Consider the following 20,915-nt stretch of genomic DNA (forward strand, 5'->3'; position numbering starts at 1 on the left):
AATCACAGAGCTACATTGTGTTTAGGGGCGGGATATGTGACTGTGACGAAACCAATTAACAAACAAACCTAACATGGACGAATGGACGCTGCAATTAATTCTGTTCTCGCAGAATTACTCACCGTTTCCTTGTTGAATATTGAACAGTGAGAGGCGCTTCGTGCATTTCTAGCTAGTAAGATGTTCGTGCTTTTCCCCCCTTCGGCAAGAACCAAGACGGAATTTTCACCCGTGGCTGTGATTGGTTAAAACAAACGTGTAGAATGACGCATCGTCCAATCAGCTCGAATTATTGTACAGAATGTACTGCCTTAATTACTGTGGAGAGATACCAGATGGATATTGCGGAGCATATCCATCTGGCTATTGCCAGGTTAGTAGTTTCCAGCAATTGCACTCTATTCTCATGTAGCTAAATAAGATGTATAATAGTCCAACCGAAGTGTTAGAAACATTTCAGTACAATGCAAAGTAGTATGGATGAAAAAGCTACCAAATTACAGTTACACAGTGTTTGCTCTTTTTTTAGTTCAGACCACTGGCATTTGAGTACATTTGGTAGTGTTTTGGGGATTAACTGTCCGATGTCAGGATCACCAGTGTGAGCTCTTTTTTTTTTTTTATCATGGCAACTGGTGGTGTAAAATATATGAGAAATGAGCCGTGTCGGCCCATACCACTTTTCTATCTTTAGCGTCTCCCCAAACCAAAAGCACATTTACAAACATTCATTTGCCCTGCCCGGCGTGTATGTTAACTCCATTCATTTTGGCCGCTCCATATGTTCAGTGTACGCGGGCTCAGATGGGGGGAACTAAAGGGCCTTTATGACCACTGGCTGGGGGAAACCACAGGCGGATGAGTGGCCCCGTACACTGCATTCTTTCAGAGGCCTTGGCTTGCTTGCAACGCTCCATCATTGGAGCTGCCCGGGAGAATCGGAGCGTGAAAAACTGAAAAATACATTGATTTGATGCCACGGGCTTTTCCGACTGTCGGCTGGCTGGCTAAAGGGCTCTCTGTGCTTACATTCAGGTCAATGAGAGCGGTCAGCTCCTCAGAAAACACTGTGATAGTCGCCGTTGTGAAGAGGTAAGTACAACTCGCTGACCCCTGCTCAATAACTGCATTTTCACCAAGTGCTACACTTGCAAATCTAAACACCAATTTGACTTATCACTGTGAAGTGCGGGGATGACCGTCACCAGAACGGTACGCTGCATAAAAGTCCCAATGGCAAAGATAATATTAGTAATAAATTAGGGCTGGGTATCAAATCTAATTTCCTCAATCGATTCAATTGCGATTTTTTTTTTTATTTTTTTTTTCCTCCCGTTTCGATTCGATTCACTTCAATCCGATATTGATTAATTATGGAACATTGTCTTCAAGGACACAATAAAAATTCCACAAACATTAAATTTCCAATTAAATTTTGCGCAGGAAGTACCTGGTTAAATTATTTTGTGTTATAATCACTTAAGTGTGACACAAACATTGGCATCAACAAGGATCAGATGAAAATATTTTCATAATTCTAATTCAGTAATTAAATATAAATAAAAAAGATTCTGAATTGTCTTAAAATATAAGTCAGGTCTTTCATAAATGTAAGAAAATACTTTTAAATTCATGTGAACAGTAAATGTCAAGAAAGCAGTAGAATACAAAGAAAACCTCAACCTTTACAATTCTTTTTTCTCATAAATTTATGGGAAATAGATATTAAATTAATTATTTCATGGTTTTATGAATAGATATCAGGCTCAAAAAGGAAATTAATTCAATATCAATTATTTGAATATTATTATTATTATTTTTTTAACCCCAGCCCTATAATAAATCACCCATATTACTATCATCATCATATTGAATGGTTTATTATTAGGGATGTAATGATATCCAAACATCACAATATGATATCACGATATGAAGGCTACAATAGGATAATAATCACGATATTGTGGGGGGGTTGGCAATACAAAAAAATCATAATCTTGTAAAAAATATCATTTGACTGTCTGTTATTCATATACAGGCATACTAAAATAGACAAAAAAAAATTGTGCATTCAAATTTATTGAGTGCTCAGGTGCGAATGTGTTCTCTTTTGAAGGCCAGACAGGGAGGAAGCCTCTGTGATGCCTCTGATCAACGCTGGCTTTAATAGGGTGAGAAGCATTGTATGTTTGTATATGTCCTCTCCCTATATTTGTAATACTCTAGTGAAATCTTTTCATACCCCTTTTGTCAACATTATATATGGCATGGTTAAGTGTCAATCTTTTTGTTTGCTCAGGAGACACATGCATAGAAATTCCTGTACCGCATAGTGGCTTTGTGGTTTTGAACTGCACAATTACAAATACAATGACAATACCATAAATCCCGTTTAAAAATGGAACTTTGACTGGTCGTATTTTGTGCTGCTGATCTCTGACTCTCAGAGATATGTGGAGAATGCCAATATGATGGCCTGCTATAATGAGCTGCTGCAGCTGGAGCATGGAGAGGTGCTCGCACAGTTCAAACTGAGGTGAGTTGTGCAACTTTTGGTTTGGCTTTTAATTAGTTTACGCAAAAAATATAATGCTGCTGGGGGTGGGTGGGTGTTAAGAATATCTTGTTACACTACACTAAAAGTCAGGGAGTTTTATGCTTTTGGATAAAATTTCAAACTAAATCTACACTTTACTTTAACCTTTACTCTTGAATTAAATTTGACCTTCCTTATACTTTTGAATGCACATCTGTTTCATGTTTCGGTACCGGTGCTTTTTGAACAACTCGCTGTTCTTTAGCAAGGTGCCGAAAGGAAAAATTCACAACAGGGCAGACAGAATTGTATAAAAATGTCTTGGTGAGATTAAAAAAAATGAGACTGATTGGCAACAATGGTATCTAGCCTAACCTCTAATTGGATATCTGGTGAAGAGGTTTTTTTTTTTAATATATATTATATTTCCCATTTACGTAGATGCTAGCAGGTCATTTAGTTCACATGGTAACAATGAATAATTGTTCTCTCTTGCCACCTGTACAAGGGCTGGAAATGCTATTTTCACAGCTCTAGAACAAAGCCAAGAGGCCATTGAGATCACTTCTGAAGATCAAGTCATTCAGGTGAGTTTCATCAACTTTTAGCCGTGGTTCCTTTTGAATTATTTGTATTATACTAGAATGCAAAAAAAAAAGTCCCACCAGAACAGCTAAATTTGGGATGAATTCTGAACAAAGCCAGTTATAAGAGGGTGTGCACACTTCTGCAAACACAATTGTTTATTTTTACATTCCCTCTTGTAAATTTTTCTTTTATTCTATTGTGTTGTAAAGATTACTGGTCACATTAAATGTGAAAAATTTGAAATAATTTAACTTGCTCTCAATTTTTATACCACAAAATATCTAGCATTTCAGGGGTGTGTCGACTTTTTATATCCAATACATATGCCGTTTCTCTCAATTAAAGCTACTTAAATTACATTTCTGTAAAATTGGAATTTTAGCAGGGCAGACAATCAGCTTGAAAATTTTGTCTTTCTAGTGTTGTGTTGTTTAAATTCTTATCACACTCACAATAATTGTCACTTTCATTTGTGAAAAATGAAAACTTTTCCATTATCAAGCCTCATTCTGGTCTTTCCTTAACAGTATGTGAATCCTGCCTATGAGTCCATTATGGGCTACCAACAAGGTGAGCTCATAGGGAAGGAAATAATGGAAGTGCCTAAAAGTGAGAAGAATAAGCCTGATCTTCTTGAAACGATAAACTCCTGCATCCGGAAAGGGAAGGTAATAAGCATCTAATCATCTATACTTTGCATAGTGTATTTACTGTAACTTTGGTGGTAGAGATGCTGTTCATATGGGCCATTTAAAAAAATTTTTTTTTTTTTTTTTTTTTTTAGTAAAATTAACTATTTTTTACTTTTTAATTTTTTTTTTTCAAAAAACATTAAAAATCATCATTTGCACATTTTATGAGATTTTATTTAATCATCAAAACCTGTCACAGCAGGTATACTCACCTGAAGATATTTGCACAATAATGCTGAATAAATCCTCTACAATTAAATAGCCAATACTAATTTGATTTTAATATGAGCGTATTACAGTTGCAAAACTGTAATTCAATGATAATGTCAGACTTTTTGCTCAATAGTACATGCTAGATGTGTTAGCCGCGATGCTAACTCGTCAAGGAGCGACACGTTTTCTGATAATAGGAGTAACAGGGTTGCATTGGTTTGTGTGATACACTCCAATACAGCTGAAAACATTGAGAGAAATATGAAAGAGTAAACTTACTTATCAGTATGTCAATCCTTGGTCAGCGCAATGACCTCGATGATGCCATTCCTGCTGAGTCATGTTGGATTTGTATTTATGTTGAGGCACAACTTCTGAGCATAATTACAAGCTAAGCATTCAGCTAAGCATTCAGCTTTCAGTATTCCCACGCAATTTCTTCAGAAATTGCACTTAGTCTAATTTGAAGTAATATTATAACTATAACTATGGATTATTTGAAATGTCATGCAGGGGTCAGAAAAAGTCCACCAATTCTGCAATGAACACTTGAACATAATGTGTGATTGTTGTTATGTTTTGAGAATTGTCACATAAATGCATTCGTCATTCTGCTAGTCAACTAGTTGCTGTCTTTTTCATGTAGCCGATGGCTGTGCTGTAATCTTACTACACAGAGAGCAAAGGTCAGTCTCGGAGCTGCAAACAGCGGGACAGCTCTTTTTAAGCCACAGCAGTCTGTAGGTAGGGAGGGATGGGAGAAGGGTAGGGTGGACATGAAACAGGCCCTCTGGACTCCAGGAGTGCTCTCTGAAATACTTTGAGCCACCATTTAACCTAACCTGTACCACAGACATGGTTGTCCTTAAGCCGTTACCCACCTTGAGGAAAGTAATTATTCACTAGATCTAACTGTGGATAGAATCGTTTATTATTTATTTTATTTTATTTTTCTTTAACTGCTTTCACTTCAGCATTTCTCATAGTTGTTATGCTTGTGTATTGATGTTTTCTAGGAGTGGCAGGGGATTTATTATGCCAAAAAGAAGAATGGAGACAGCATCCAGCAAAATATGAAGATCACACCTGTAATTGGACAGGGAGGGTGAGTGACAGCATGTGAAATGTAAAATTGCACGTTATGAATGACTTTACAGTGAACCTCTGTTTATCGGGGAGAGATCTGTTTCAGACCCATCTGCAATATAGACCACATAAAACAGCTCAATATTAAAACAAACAGACTTTTTACTAAACTTTTCTCTAAATAAAAGTCAACGTGTGCTTCAAGCTGTTTATTTTTCACTCTTTGGTGAAGTTTAATGTATACGAAAAAGCAGAAAGCACCAATTCACAAGAGAAATATCTCGAGCAAGGTAAAGAACCACATTTCTCGTACGTCATAGAAAACCAATCGGAACCCCACAAGCAAAAACATGGCAACAGAGGCAAGGAAAAACTCCCTCTAAGGAGGAAACCACGAACAGGCCCCAGGTCCTGTGGGGGGACCGTCTGTCGCTCTACTCGGTCTCACAATCTTAAACTGACAGAGACAAAGAGTAGAGGGGCTAAGTAACTGCATGGGCAGTGACAAGAGAACAATGGGCACAACAACAGCCATATAAACAACAGTAGGCCCACCTTAAGATAATGCTACTTCAATACATCACAGGAAATTTTGTAGAGTACATTTTACTCTAAAAAGAATGTTTCTATTTGGTCCCACTCTAAACGGAGTCAAAATTACACTTGGCAGAGTAAAATATTCAGAATAAATTTTACTTTGAATACACTAGGGTTAAACAAGGGTTGCGGAACAAACTCATGACCTTCAGTTTGGGAGACGGCCACTCTACCACCCAAGTTTTGCCACTCCTACTGTTTGCTAACATCCAAAAGGAGAACAGTGTCGACGGATCCCCTCTTCGGTGGAGGTTCTCGTGCATGCCAGATCCACCACACCCGCATCTATTGAAATTCAAACAGAATTTATTTCTCCCACTGGTCGCTGAATCAGTGGAGGCTGGTGTCTGTGGATCTCACGCCACTTCATCTATCCTTCCTTCCTTTCTTTAAATTTTCCTCTGGTCTCTCGAGAGCTCCCTAATCTGTTGACAAAAGATTCTGGTTTTGTAACCCTGTGGGTGGCAGGTGGTGTCTGGTTGGTGCTAGATTTTACTTTGCGTCATCTTTCTTTCCTTTAATCATTCCTCTGTTCTCCCGACAACTTCACAACTCTGGCGGGACTCTGATGTATCCGGTTAAGGGTCAAGGGTATGGGATTTTTATTAGGTTTCAGGTGAATTAAAGAGCACAAACTGTGTAGTGTAAGAACACTAGTGTCAGTGTAAAACATTTAATTCTGCCAAACTATACCCTGGTGTTCAAACACTTATGAGTGTAATGCACTGTCAGTGTTAAAAATTTAAAATTGAACTCAAACAACATTTTACTCTGGTAAATGGTGCTTCACTTATATAATGCTCCTTACAAGGCCCTCAAAGCGTGTTACATTTTGGCTACTGATGACACGGCATCACAAGCTGTGTTGCCGGTTACTCAAAAAAATTAGCTTTTCAAAGTAACTACTAGTCTAACGCGTTTTATTCTACCATATTTTCCACACTATAAGGCGCACCGCATTATAAGGCGCACCTTCAATAAATGACATATTTTAAAACTTTTTCCATATATAAGGCGGACCGCATTATAAGGCGCACCTTCAATAAATGACATATTTTAAAACTTTTTCCACATATAAGGTGTCCCGCATTATAAGGCTCACCGTATTATAAGGCGCACCTTCGATGAATGACATATTTTAATACTTTTTCCATTTATAAGGCGCTACAGTAGAGGCTGTGGCTACGTTATGCATCCATTAGATGGTGCTGCGCTAAAGGGAATGTCAACAAAACAGTCAGGTCAGTGAAACATTATTAATAGACTACAAACCAGCTTTCTGACAACTCCATTCACTCCCAAAATGAATAAACAGCTGTTTTAAAAAAAATTCTGAGGTAAAGTACTAGTATTAGCTAGCGATCCAAGATGGCGGGACCTTCTGCGCATACACGTCACCGATTATGCAGGGTCACCGATAGCGTCTTGACACGGAGACCTGTTGCGGCTCAATATTGATCCATATATAAGGCGCACTGAATTATAAGGCGCATGGTCACCTTTTGAAAAAATTTAAGGCTTTTAGGTGCGCCTTATAGTGCGGAAAATACGGTAGTCTGATTAAAGTTACTGTCCAGAGATTCAATGCATTACTCCTATTACTACTGTTGTAACAGTCACAGACAACTCAACTGCCGCTAACTACGAAGATGAGGCGGAAGTCATTGATCACCACACTGAATTCAGCCATGGTCTGGTCGTGAATGGTTTGCACATTCAAAATAAAAGTGATGATACTTTTACTACTAGTTTTATTAACCAACAGGCACACAACGCAACAAAAAAGTGTACATTATGGACCATAAAAGTGGTAAAAAATTATTTATTTCCATCCTCAACTGGTCCGTGAAGCATTATGGGATGAGGTCGTCTCCGCCCTCTCGCCAGGGGGAGTGACGTCAGACAAGTCACGTTTTCAGCATGCACGAGTCGACTCACGTGTACACACTGGAATAGCGGAACAAACAATAGAGGAATTAAGGGGATTTTCATTTTCAACCTGGATAGAGTTTTATTTTTTTAAGAAGTCAAGAGAGACTGCCTATTTTGTTTTTCATAAAAAAAACCCTTTATTTTCATGTTAAAAATGCACTTTCAATAAAGTATTTGGAACTCCGTTTCTACCGCATTATTTTTATGTTGAGATGGTGTTATCGGCAGCTGTTGAAAGTAACTAAGAAAGTAACTTTTAATCTAACTCAGTTAATTTTAAAATCAAGTAATCTGTAACGCAATTTAGTTACTTTTAAAACCAAGTAATCAGTAAAGTAACTAAGTTACTTTTTCAAGGAAACTGTGGCAACACTGATCACGAGCAACTGGGGGTTCAGTATCTTGCTAAAGGATACTTTATCATAGTCACAGTGGCCTGGGATCAAACCCACACTCTCAGGGTCGGGAGACAACCACTCTACCACTGAGCCACGCCACCCCAACAACGACAACAGGATCTACCGTTATTGAAATGTCAGCAGCAGCGTGCTGGAAAATTGGAAAGTTTTTTTTCCTTCACCGGAAATGATGGTGTGGTGAATTTAACACTCAAGGTAGTGCTATTCGGGTTACACCCAACATCCACTCCAACACTCAAGGATATTTACTCTGACAGTGTTTAAAATAACACTGCTTACTAAATATTTGACCGAACACTGGAAATTTAACACTGACCGATTTGCTGTGTACTAACACACAGTAGGAGCTGCGGGAATAGATTGGCTGACTCCCAACCTGAAGCTGTGGGTTTGTTTTTCAACCCTTGAGTGACTTTACTTTAAAATAAATAAATAAATAAATAAATAAATAAATAAGGGGCGGCACGGTGGTTGACTGGTTAGCACATCCGCCTCCCAGTACTGAGGTCATAAGTTCGAGTCCGGGCTTCGGCCTTCCTGGGTGGAGTTTGCATGTTCTCCCTGTGCCTGCGTGGGTCTTCCCCGGGTACTCCGGTCTCCTCCCACATTCCAAAGACATGCATGGCAGGTTAATTGGGCGCTGCAAATTGTCCCGAGGTTTGATTGTGAGTGTGGATGGTTGTTCGTCTCTGTGTGCCCTGCGATTGGTTGGCAACCAGTTCAGGGTGTACCCCGCCTACTGCCCGAAGCCGGCTGGGATAGGTTCCAGCACCCCCCGCGACCCTTGTGAGGAGCAGCGGTTAAGAAAATGGATTGATGGATGGATAGATAAATAAATAAATAAATAAATAATAAAGTTGTAACATTTAGTCAAAATCTCTCCTTGAAAAATGTAAAAAAAAAAAAAAAATCTTTACTAGTCTTTTTTTTTTTTTCATGTGACAGGCAAATTCTTTCGTACACACTAAAAATACTTTCAAATAAAATTTATACGTAATATTTTACTCTCTTCCAAGTGTACATTTTATTCTGTTTAAAGTGTGACCAAATAGCCTTTTTTTTCCCCTCTACAATTTGTACTCTGTACAAACAGCATAAAACAAAATTCACAGGCATGCAATGAATTTTAAAATATAAAATGGTGTAGTCCTGAGGGGGAATCTCCCCCTTTTTAAAACCACATTTAAAAAAAAAAAAAAAAAAAGTAGCTTAAAAATCCATGATGTAGCAGTGGTGCCAATGATGAACAGTGGTGAACAGGGGAGCACTGTATATCATTTATGTTCCTTTGTATATCTTGTGCACTAACAATAAGCTTTCGCAATTTGCAGAAAAATAAGACACTACGTGTCTATCAACAGGCCTTTAAATGATAATAATAAGGTGAGATGAGACTGCAGCTTCACCGAGTACTTCATGAATACAAGTACGTGATGTTCCAATTTTTCTTTGCCATGTGTCCATACAGACTGATAAATCAAGTGAACGAGTGCAAGCAGAGTCACAAACAGGTAATATCATTCTCAGATTCTCTTTGCTGCATGGAAATGATGACTTCTGGTTGACCTCTTTCTGCTTTTAAAAGTGCAGTCTTATGACAGATTTCGCAAACCAGTCCAAAAGACAGTCGAGTCGTGCAGATTTGAGTGTTTGAGGCACGGTGCGGGATGTTCTTTCTATTTTTCGATCACAATTTTGTTTGTGAGCAGAAAACGCAAGCTTGATTTGCCTTGTTGGGGATTTATTGTCTGGAAAAGTAAAGAAAACAAGTTTTTCTTTTTTGCATTGAACTGAGCAGGTTCCACACAATAACAGAACATTTCAGCATTCTACAACCTCTTCAATCTGAACGGGTTGTCATTTCCTTTCATGTTGTATGCTAGTCATAATCTGTCAACGTATCAGATGATGTCATGGCTATAAAAAAAACAGTTTAGAAGAGTTCATGCCTCTTTCGGGCAGTATTCATATGTCAAGAACAACATTATGTACACATGTGTTTTGTATTGTTTGTACTATACACTGCATCATACAACAACATGAACGGTGTCGAATGTTTGAAATGTTTTATAATTCTTATTTTTATTGTTTTTTACTGTATAAGGTGTAGGCCAAGACTGGTAAGAACCAATGCGGATACAACTTGAATTTTTTTTTTGTCTTGTAGCATACCATGACCTATCCCTGCTCACAAATGCAAACAAATAATTCATTTCAATTATATTAGAGCTGTCAAACGATAACATTTTTTAATCAGATTAGTTACATCTTAGAATTTTGATTAATCACGATTAATTGCTTAATTTAAAAAGGCTTTTTTGCAACATTTTTTGCCCTCCAAATTTAAAGAGCACCTGTCATGTGTTAATTCTTTCAACATTTAATGTTATGAGGATGTTTTCAACGTTTTCTGATCCACTGCACATGCTCATCCTCTTTTTCTAATATGGTAATTACTTGCGTAATTCAAAATGGGGAAAAAAAATATATACCCCGATATTTTGACATGAACAAATTATTCCGAATGTCATACAAAAACATTAACTCTTTGACCCCCAAAAATGTTTAATAATGATTAGTAAAATCACGATGTATTTTGCCATAAACATTAAATGACGTCAACTACATTTTATTTTTTTTTTTATCAATGGGAAGTGCAACATCTAAGTGCAGCGCTGCTTGTCAATGGAGTTGTGGAATCAAAAACACCCACTAATTATGGCCAGCAGATGGCAGCATTGTATCTGTTTTCAATGGGCTGTCGGTGTGAAGGAATCAGATGAAATCTGAAGAAATAGAACGTTTTCAAGGATGATGTGAATGATTGACAACTTTGTCACATTAAATCTTAATTCACAGAGCGTCACTCACCAAAACATATTTGTGTCAAAGTCACTGCATCTTTTCACAAAAATCTTTTTTTTGTCCTTTTTCAATTCTCACTCAATGTCACTCATCACAATTACCTATTTTCAAATGGTGATTACTAAAAAACGGAATAAGGTCGAAACATACTTTTTTTTTCTTTTTTTTTCTAATGAAAGAATGTAATGCAATATTTCTTGTGGTACCCACGTAGTATATCGAGTAAAAGTACACAATATTCTGTTTGCCTTGAAAGATGAGTTAAAATGCCCGAAATCAGCTGCCACTGTGAGGTTTTTTTTTTTTTTGTCTGGCAGTAAAAGAGTTAAATGCTTTACTTTAATGCATATAGTTACGTTTATTGCTCAAACACATCCTGTGCTACCTTTAACGTAACCATCCACTGTCACCTAAAGGATCATCTATGATGATTAATCTGCATTAATACATGATTAATGTGATATTTTTTGTGATTAATTGGTTAACGCTTTAACTTTGACAGCACTAAATTAAATATAATTACAAAGATTAAAAGCAAAAACAATCATTATTAAACAGGGCACTTTTAATTTATTATTTGAAGAAAAAAAGAAAAAAGTAATTACAGCCTATTTCAACTTATTCTGGGAATTGTTTTACGCCCTTATTATTATTATTATTATTATTATTATTATTATTATTTTCACACCTGGGCTTGCACACTTTTCATCTTGGCGTATTCTCCATTCAGACTTCTTCTGACATAGCCACCATGTGTATCCTGGGAATGAGTGCGCAAACACCAGAAAGGTGTGATTCTTTGAAATCGGAGGCTGGCTGTAAATCATGAAGTATGGAATTTTCCTGTCACTTGTGAATGCCCACTTCAAAGATGAATTAAGTGAACGTGTAGATACTAATACGGTGCAGGATGCCTAACTAAGAAAGTTTCGATGGGTCTCTACCAGTCAACGTCACCTTTTTCGAGTACTTTGGTGTTTATAACATTTATTTGTGTGAGTTTATTTAAGATGTTTTAATCTCCCTAGACATCCAATCCAGTAAGCACAAAGACCGTAGGAAAGGTTCTCTGGATGTGAGATCCACAACGTCTCGGGGTAGTGACGGTGAGAGTGACACACTTATGAAACCTGCCCAGTTGTTGTTTGTATTAAGTGTTGATTAGGAGCACACAAACTCGCTCATTAGAAATAAGGAGGGGAATCATAAAAGTTAGTAATATGATGACAAATTTTTTTTTGATATTTTTTGGCAGGGAGCTCGCAGCGACGGCACTCCTCAATGGCCCGAATCCACTCCATGACGATTGAGGCTCCCATCACTAAGGTGGTGCCTCACATTCAGTCATATGATCACCAGTGGGCGCAAGATGCTTCGAATCTCATGACAACACTGCGATTATGAAAACCACCGCCACCGCCACGAGCCCTTTTTGTACATCCACCAGAAATAGATGCAATTTCTAGAGGCCACGCAAGCATGTCAAGAGGGGATGGAGATAAAATGCTGCATTTCATGCAGGCTGACCCGCTGCTTCTGTGCTTGATTTAGTCGGAAGGATGGAAGGAAAGAGAGGAAGACCCCAGGGATGGGTCATATGACATACTACAGTTTCTCCGCTGTATCGTTTGACTGTGTAGGCAGCCCCTGTGGGCGTCATCCTCTCCAGAATACAGCACAGTTAGATATTAGCCTACTGCCGTGTGTGTGTGTGCGTGGCGTGGGTGCGCACACTGACTTGCCATAGGAAACCAATGGAAGATTAAAATCTTACTTTGGTTTTCTATGCTTGCAATTGAAGCGGTCATCACGATGCAGGATGATTCATTTCCTTATCGACACTTTTAATAATTCCTGCTTTCAGCTTTTTAGTCAACACAAAAATACTTCACTTTTTGTTTTGTTTTTCAATTTAACAATACAATGCTATTTTCTTTATTTAAGGAAAACACACCAAAAAAAGACATTTCAATTCATTTGAATGTGACTTATTTCATCCTCCAGGTCATAAACATCATCAATGCAGCACAGGAGAGCAGCCCCATGCCTGTGGCAGAGGCCTTAGACCGGGTACTTGAGATCCTTAGGACCACAGAGCTCTACTCCCCACAGCTGGGCACAAAGGACGAAGACCCCCATACGAATGACCTTGTTGGAGGACTGATGACTGTAAGTGTTGCTCCTGTAGACCAAACAAGATTGAAACAAGATTGAAATGCCCAATGTGTTTTTTCCCAAACTGGGAAGATGACATCTTATACAGAAGTTGTACACTACACGATACTATACATAAATAACACATGTTAACTTAATACAAAAGACCATTGTTAAAAAATGTATTCCCGTTTCGACAGTCAATGAAATAGCTAACAACTTTACTCAACTGACCAGAAGCCAACCCTGAGTATGGATATTTCACCACAAAATTTATGAGCCCTTTTGAATCACACACAGCTTGCAGACTGCACTGGAATATAAACTCCCTGTCTCAGTAAGGAACGGAACAAGTTGCACAGGATCATTTCTTCAATAATTTAGGGAAGTCAGAAATTGGATAAATGCCATGTTATGTTTGATTTAACTTATCTAGAGTATGTGGGCTTTTGATGTATCCGCGTAACAGTGGACCTTATTTACAAACAGTGCGTAATTTGAAACACAAGTCTGTGATTCGTCAATATGTTCTTGCATGAAATTATTTTTGTTCTTACTCAGGCTATGATAAGAAGGATTTGCTTTTAAAAACAACAACAAAAAAACAAACAAACGTGGATCACATATTTTACCCGTTTGGGCAATTACATTTTTTAAAAATTAATACATTATTTTGGTCACTCCCCATGCGTGTATGTTATTTTTACGATATATGTCATGTCTTTTTTTTAATTTATTTATTTATTTTATTTTTTTGTCTGAAAAGTGATGATTTTGGAGGTACAAGGACCAGGACGCTCGTTTATGAAGAAATATTACCGGTAATAACTATTAATTTAGTAATAATTGATATCATGAAAACAAAAACAAAAATGTTTAAATATGTAAAAAAAAAAATAATTTTTATGTATTATTTTTCGAAACACTATAATTATGGACGTTCTTTTTCGACCAAAGAAGATTTGTCCAATTAGTCATTTTTCAAATAAATCAACTCAACTCAAGTTTATTTATATAGCTCGACACTCACCCACACTCAGCGGCGGCCATCTTGGCTAATTGATTAGGTACACCTGGGATTCTCATGTTAAGCTAATGTTCGCATTCTATTGTTACTGTTAAGTAAGCTTAACATACTAAGTTAAGTTAGTTAACATGCTAATGCTAACTTAGCAGTTTGTTGATTATGGCTTAGCTTCCACATTTCGTGATCAATTAAAACCATTCAAATTTTAAACTGTTCAGCTCATTCCCAATTTTTTATTTTTTTATTTTTTTTTTACTTTTGAAAAAATCAAAGCACAATATTATATTTTTGTTTTTAAATGTAATGGACTGCTATTTAGTGTTTTTTTTTTTAGCTATAAAAAAAGTGCAAATACAGGACTGTCTCAGAAAATTAGAATACTGTATTGTGATAAAGTTCTTTCTTTTCTGTAATGCAATTGAAATAACAAAACAAAAATGCCATACATTCTGGATTCATTACATAAAATAAATATGAATACATAAATATTGCAAGCCTTTTATTATTTTAATATTGCTAATTATGGTTTACAGATGAAGAAAACTCAAGTATCCTATCTCAAAATATTAGAATATTTCCTCAAACCAAGTAAAAAAAATGCCATAATCAGCAATAACAATGAAAGTCTTGCAATACTTCATTTGATTTGTAATGGATCCATAATGTATGGCATTTTTGCTTATTTAATTGCATTACAGAAAATAATGGACTTTACCACAATATTCTAATTTTCTGAGAGAATCCTGTATATAAATTTAAACAACTCAAAATTAGCATTAATAATATTTTATTTTTGTTTACGATTATGCCGATTTTGTAATTGAGGAGTATAAAATTGAATTTTGATTCATTGCACAGCCCTAACAAGGACCATAAATTCACTAATAAGCAGGTTTTCCGACAGTATCATAGCAACCAAATGCTTATCCTGCGGACAGAGATCAGGTCATTCTTGTTCTCCTCCTGTTTCCTTTTTTTCTTCTGGTCTGACATCATTTCCTTTTCTAACATATGCACGGTGTAAAGAAAAAAAAGTGGCTGGTGCACAGGTGTCATGAATCCAACAGTGGTTTTGCATATACAATGAACTTGTGTGCAGAGTAAGAACATTTCTGTGCATTTATTATTGAATAAGGCCCGTTGTGTATAAAACTTGAAACGGCACACCAAAAAAAACCTGCTCTGGCAAAAGGCAACACCAATTGCATCAGTGCGCTGAAATAACCCACACATAAGGAGATTTTTTTTAAATAATAAATTATATGGCATGACACCTTCTTGTGTTTGGCTACTAGTCAGCTTTCTGACCTGAAGCCCCAAATTTTAATTTGTAAATAGATATATCTTAAAGGTGCATTATGCCGTTTAAAAAGGTAATGTTAAAGCTTTTTCTACATCATACATGTTCAACCAATGCCCAGATGAGTACAAAGAGCCCTGACTGTATTACTCTGATTGCATCTATCAGCTTTTATTTTCCCTTTATAGTAGAGTGTGCGGACCCCCGCACACTCCACAGTTTCTTTGGTGAGGGCAGGGGCGGATTTTTTCTTTCCTCATTTGAAGTCATGTCTTTGTTTGTCAACTGTGGCTGTCTTTTTAAGATCGTGCACGTACTCACACACACACACACACACACACACAGATGCTGCAGTTACACTTTGGGCCAGAGGTGGCAGTTGTGAGTAAAAAAGTGCCAAACTGCACAATGATCCTTTAATCCTTTTTGTTTCTGGCATTTCATAAATGTCCAGTTTAGTGGAAAAGATCGGTTATCACCATCATCTCTCATCTTGCCCCCACCTCGTCCATGCCACAATAAACGCAGTAAGATGCAAAAACCACAACCACAGTTGGTCACAGGTGGGATAAATCGTGTGCTAGATTAATCAATTTGAATTTGAATCTACTCCTCCCAGTATTTTGCATGTTTTGCCCGGCTTTGTGCAAACAAACGTTTTGTTTCCTTAAATGACAGCGTTTTCAAACATTCTTTAACACATCTAACTTCATGGAAATCTTTTTAACAAGGTTGTCATCTGTATGTGGAGGCTGGAGGGAAAAAAAACTTCATTCTTAAGGCACAGAGCAATCCAGAGAGATCATCGAGGAACATTACCAGAAAGTGATGGTGAAGTTCAAAAGTAGGCCAAGCGCCAAGTTGGCAGTCTTGGCAACAACCCCACAGGAAGTGTTAGATTGTCCTTTGTGCTCCTGGAGGCTGAAGAGAAAATCCCGCCCTCTCTTCCACTCACCAAATCCTCCCCCTCCTCTTTTTCTCTCTATCCCTGCACAGTAACGCTCACATGTACCTCTACTCTCTCGCTCGTGCAGGCTTGGAAACATCCTGTTCTTCTTTGAATCAGATGATTAAGCGTGGCTCTACTCAGAAATGTACAATGTGGATTCATAAGTGGATGGGAGGGGTTACACGTACATTTAACCCTCCCTGTCAAAGATGTGTTCTGTCAACCGGGCCGATTAAAAAAACAAAAGGATATAAATTCATGACCATGAATGGATGGCTTATATATTTATTTATTAGAATACGGCGTGCTCTGTGTCATATCATCTGTTGCAGTAAGTCTGAACTCGAAGGACCCAGCGGACATTTCGAAAGCAGTTGTCATTTTACTGATGAGAAAGTCTTAAAATAGCTCATGTGTACAGAGGTAGTGCCACCACCAGACAATGCTCAGGTCAAGGATGAGCCTGTCTCCTCTTCCTTTTTCACTTGTTAAGTAAACATTACACTCGTCAACACACTTAGGCCTAAAATATACAAACTATATATCAGTACGCCTTTTAATAAAGAGATGGAATTTATTTTTTATCATCACGTACAGTATCTTGAGGACATAGTTTAGATACCATAATGGTATTTTTAATCATTGCTGTAATAGCAGTTCGGTATAGTTGACTTATACACGTTTACATTTAACAGTTCACGCAGATAGAATGACTTGAGTATTCATGATTTGAAAGGCTCTTTTTTTTTTTTTTTTTTTTTTTTAATGCAATTTTCTTAATCATTCAACTTTGGAATGGTTGTTCATAACACTGTTTTCTGTTTGTTAATTGTAACAGACATATATTTAGTTACACTTTGCAGCAACTTCACTTATAGAAAAGTGATACAATTCCCATGTTAGAATAAACTAGAATTCTGGGACTTGAGGTGTATTGAAAATCAATGTTTGCACCACTGATATACTCCACTTGCAAAGATTCTGTTCCAGTATTAAAATGGGAAATGGAAAATCTATGGCTTGGTTGTCTCCTCTCTAGTTGTTGTAATCTTACAAAACACACAAAGCTTTGTGCCTTAAATATTTTTAACTTCTCTTTTTCATTAATACAATTTGTTATCAAAGAGGGGATACAATCATCAGTATGTAATCTGTTAATTTATGTAACCGTATATGACAAATGTAAATTGCAGACATTCCACTTTCCGTGTGGAAAGTTAAAGTGTCATGTCTGGGGTCACGCCAGGGTTAAGTTTGAGTTCATGACCTGTTAAGTTTGGGTTCAGGACCGTGAGGTCAAGTGTCTGTTTTGAACTGATGTAACCATAATCTGGTTTCAACTGGAAAGACGCTATGTGATGTCAGGACCTGTGTGATGTAAATCTTTACTCGTATTGGTGATGTAAATCTTTAATCCTTTACTTAGTGACAACCATATTGGTTAATATAGTCTCCTTTTTTATCATTTGCAGGATGGTTTACGCAGATTGTCAGGAAATGAATACATCTTTTCTGCAAAACGTGAGTTGCAATGTTTGTTATGAAATAATCAGATGTGATTTTAGAAGTGAGGTCATTATTTGTTTTGAATATGTTTTCCTGTTCCAAACAAACAGCGATCAATGTACTTTTTTTTTTTTTTTTTTTGTCTTCCTGATTTAGAGCCCCATCACATCCCCAGTCACCTGGCCACTCCCCTTTCCCTAAACGACATCCCCCCTCGTATAGCTCAGACCATGGAGAGTGAGGACTCTTGGGACTTTGACATTTTCAACTTAGAAGCTGCAACCATGAAACGGTGAGGAAACTGTTTTGATTTTCTGACCTTGTTTCTAATGAAGAGAAATCATCAAATATTACCATACTGGATTTACTCCTTCCAGGCCTTTGACCTTCTTGGGTTTAAAAATATTCTCCCGCTTTGGGGTTTGTGAGTACCTCAACTGCCCCGAGGCCACTCTGCGCTCCTGGCTGCAAGTGATTGAAGCCAACTACCACTCCAGTAACTCCTACCACAACTCTTCCCATGCGGCCGACGTCCTGCACGCCACCGCATATTTTCTGTGCAAGGAGAGAGTCAAGGTACATTCACAAACTAGAGACCGTTACTGATAATATATAACAAGCTGAGATTCCATGTAAGAGCAGGTATAATAAAGATAATAATACTCAGTTTTGATTGACACTGTCATGCTACGTACGTTCTCACCAAATCCGAAAAGACGAACTGGAACTCTTCCTTTGTGAGCGTTTCACGGAGTGTTTTTGGAACAATTGCTGCTCATTCGCACTTTAGTGCGCACCGGAGCGGAGGAGGCGTGTCCCTTGGTGAACAAGGAAGTGGAGCACTTTAGCGGGTCAAAAAAAAAAAGTAAGCACCGCCAACTACTTTCACTTCTTTCCTGGGACTAAACAGCCGCCGCACTATTTTCTCCTTTTTTGAGGTACGTGATAGCACGTTCGCTTTTTTAGTGGCAATCGGGCGGCCGGCATTTGTGCTAAAAATAGCTTCAACATGGATGACAAACATTGCGGTACAGTTCATTAGCAAGTAAACAGATTTACCAGCACTTGAATACAACTTCTTTGCTCACCATTCTGTCCCGGATGGTCACGTTGTTGCGCTCGGGGTGACAATAGAGAGGACACTGTGTGTGACGTGGCCCGTACTCGAAGCCGATTGTCTACCGCGAGGCGAAACGCGAAAAAAGTTCAATTTTTTTAACTTCGACTAAAGCCTAATTTATGCCTCCACGTTTGCTCTCGCGTCGATGAGCGCCGTCGATCACATGATCTACGGCGCTCATGAATTTTAAGTGCTGCGTCGCTCTTGGCCGGCTGACGTGCACACGTCGCCAATCCTTGGACGCCGTAGATGGCGGGGCGTAGCTCGCTTCTGATTGGTCCGTTCGATGGCGTTTTTTCTTTTTTTTCTCTCTCTCTCTCTCTCCCCGCCCCCCGCCCAGATAGTTTCCGTGAAGGCAACTGGCGGCGCAAATCGACTTCCCTGCTCTGAGACCACGGTTGTGCATGTGGATATGTGCCTGGGACGAGAGGCGGAAAACAACAATAACAAAAAAAACACAAAAAAAACTGTTCGCTAAGCGCACGGCTGTTGTGTTTTGGCGAGTTTACGGCCGACACCGGTGCAAATTGGCAATAATTAATTGCCACGGTGATGAACTTACTCTCCCCCCCCTCTTTGTTTCGTGTTTCTGAATTAAATTGAACTTCCTGAATCCGTCATAAAATGCAGAGGAATCGCCACTCTGTGGCGGCCCAGCCATAGCGACAGCGGGACTTGGTGTGAAACTCCAGCAGACACCGATGTGTATTGCGCACAAGTCGGAAGGCAAACGCACGAGCGGAGCAACGCCGTAACCCCCCCGTGCGAGCCCGTCGCAGAAGCATACTGAGGCCTTAATGTGCGGATTTTCGCTGCTGCGCACCGCGTCCCAACGCGAGAAACGCGTCCTCCGTGCCGCCCCCTGCACTTTAGTTCCGTTGCGCGCGAACTCCATTGACTACAATGCATCCCTCGCTTTTGGTGAGAACGCAGCATCAGAGTGATAAAGTGTTGGTTTAACAATATGTTTACTAGTAGGTAGGTAGGTGGTTGGTGTAGAACTGTATTTGTTAAATTAAAGAATGCAATTTCTATACGATGTATTAATGAAGAGCTCACGCTGAACTAAAATGCTCTGGAATTAACTGAATTGTAATGTGAGAAATGTGAACGATGCACATAAATTTCACGTTTGTGAAATTGTGAATTTTACTCTGAAAAGTGTGGAATATTGCGGGGAATTATTGGAATATGGAAAATAATTCCCAAAATGTTCTGAATGAGATGAAAAGTTTGAAATTGGAATGGGAAAGATGGGTTTTATTGACCATCACATTCATGTCCATAACTGAATATCTTGGTTTGAATCAGTAAAGGAATATGATAAGAGTGAAAAATTGTTAGATTACGGAATCATTAATAGAGAGAATATTGTTACTTTTGTATTGGTTCTAATTTGGTAGTGTAGGCAGGTGTATGTAATGGCTAATAAAGGGACTGTCATTCTTTGTGAGATGTCTGTTTGGCCCAAGTGAGTCACTGGTTCAGGGGGTGGTCATTGTGAGGTCATGCACTTTACTAAGCTGATTCACAAGAGGTTTCATCACTGATCTCAGTGGAGTGATCTTCTTTGGGAGTTCACAGCATACAGTAGAATTACATTAACTAGATGTTTTTAATTCTTTGGAAATATGGGCTCTGCTTCTGGAATCTAAAATGGAGTAAAATTTACTTAAAATGCATAAGTACAGTATGTCATAAATGAATTGCCACTCCCACTTCTTGTTAAACTAACACAAAACAGGGAAAATTAAAAATGACATGCTAACTTAAAGCAGCTATATGGAAGATTTAAAACTTTCAAATCGCTACTGCCACCTGTGGCCGAAAACAAACTGCACGCTCGTACACGCTGCGCGCACTCGTACGTGCACAATCTCATTACTGAAGACTGGGCTCTTCATATCCAATTAAACTATGTTTTCAGAGGT

The 20,915-nt window shown here is 38.2% G+C and overlaps 1 protein-coding gene across 3 annotated transcripts in view; it reads left to right on the forward strand.

The window, feature by feature from the left end:
- pde8a (phosphodiesterase 8A) overlaps window positions 1-20,915 on the forward strand; it is an 81,225-nt gene that overhangs the window by 46,779 nt on the left and 13,531 nt on the right. For all 3 annotated transcript variants that reach the window (XM_077518631.1, XM_077518632.1, XM_077518633.1), the window contains 14 exons: window positions 1,036-1,092; window positions 2,117-2,171; window positions 2,448-2,536; window positions 3,045-3,123; window positions 3,652-3,792; window positions 5,046-5,134; window positions 9,395-9,446; window positions 9,532-9,574; window positions 11,957-12,034; window positions 12,184-12,254; window positions 12,933-13,097; window positions 17,831-17,879; window positions 18,021-18,156; window positions 18,242-18,440. In XM_077518631.1, coding sequence (XP_077374757.1) covers window positions 1,036-1,092; window positions 2,117-2,171; window positions 2,448-2,536; window positions 3,045-3,123; window positions 3,652-3,792; window positions 5,046-5,134; window positions 9,395-9,446; window positions 9,532-9,574; window positions 11,957-12,034; window positions 12,184-12,254; window positions 12,933-13,097; window positions 17,831-17,879; window positions 18,021-18,156; window positions 18,242-18,440 — 1,303 coding nt within the window. The remainder of the gene's footprint in view (window positions 1-1,035; window positions 1,093-2,116; window positions 2,172-2,447; window positions 2,537-3,044; window positions 3,124-3,651; window positions 3,793-5,045; window positions 5,135-9,394; window positions 9,447-9,531; window positions 9,575-11,956; window positions 12,035-12,183; window positions 12,255-12,932; window positions 13,098-17,830; window positions 17,880-18,020; window positions 18,157-18,241; window positions 18,441-20,915) is intronic.

Source organism: Festucalex cinctus, chromosome 4 (assembly GCF_051991245.1).
Source record: "Festucalex cinctus isolate MCC-2025b chromosome 4, RoL_Fcin_1.0, whole genome shotgun sequence".
Lineage (NCBI taxonomy): Eukaryota > Metazoa > Chordata > Actinopteri > Syngnathiformes > Syngnathidae > Festucalex > Festucalex cinctus.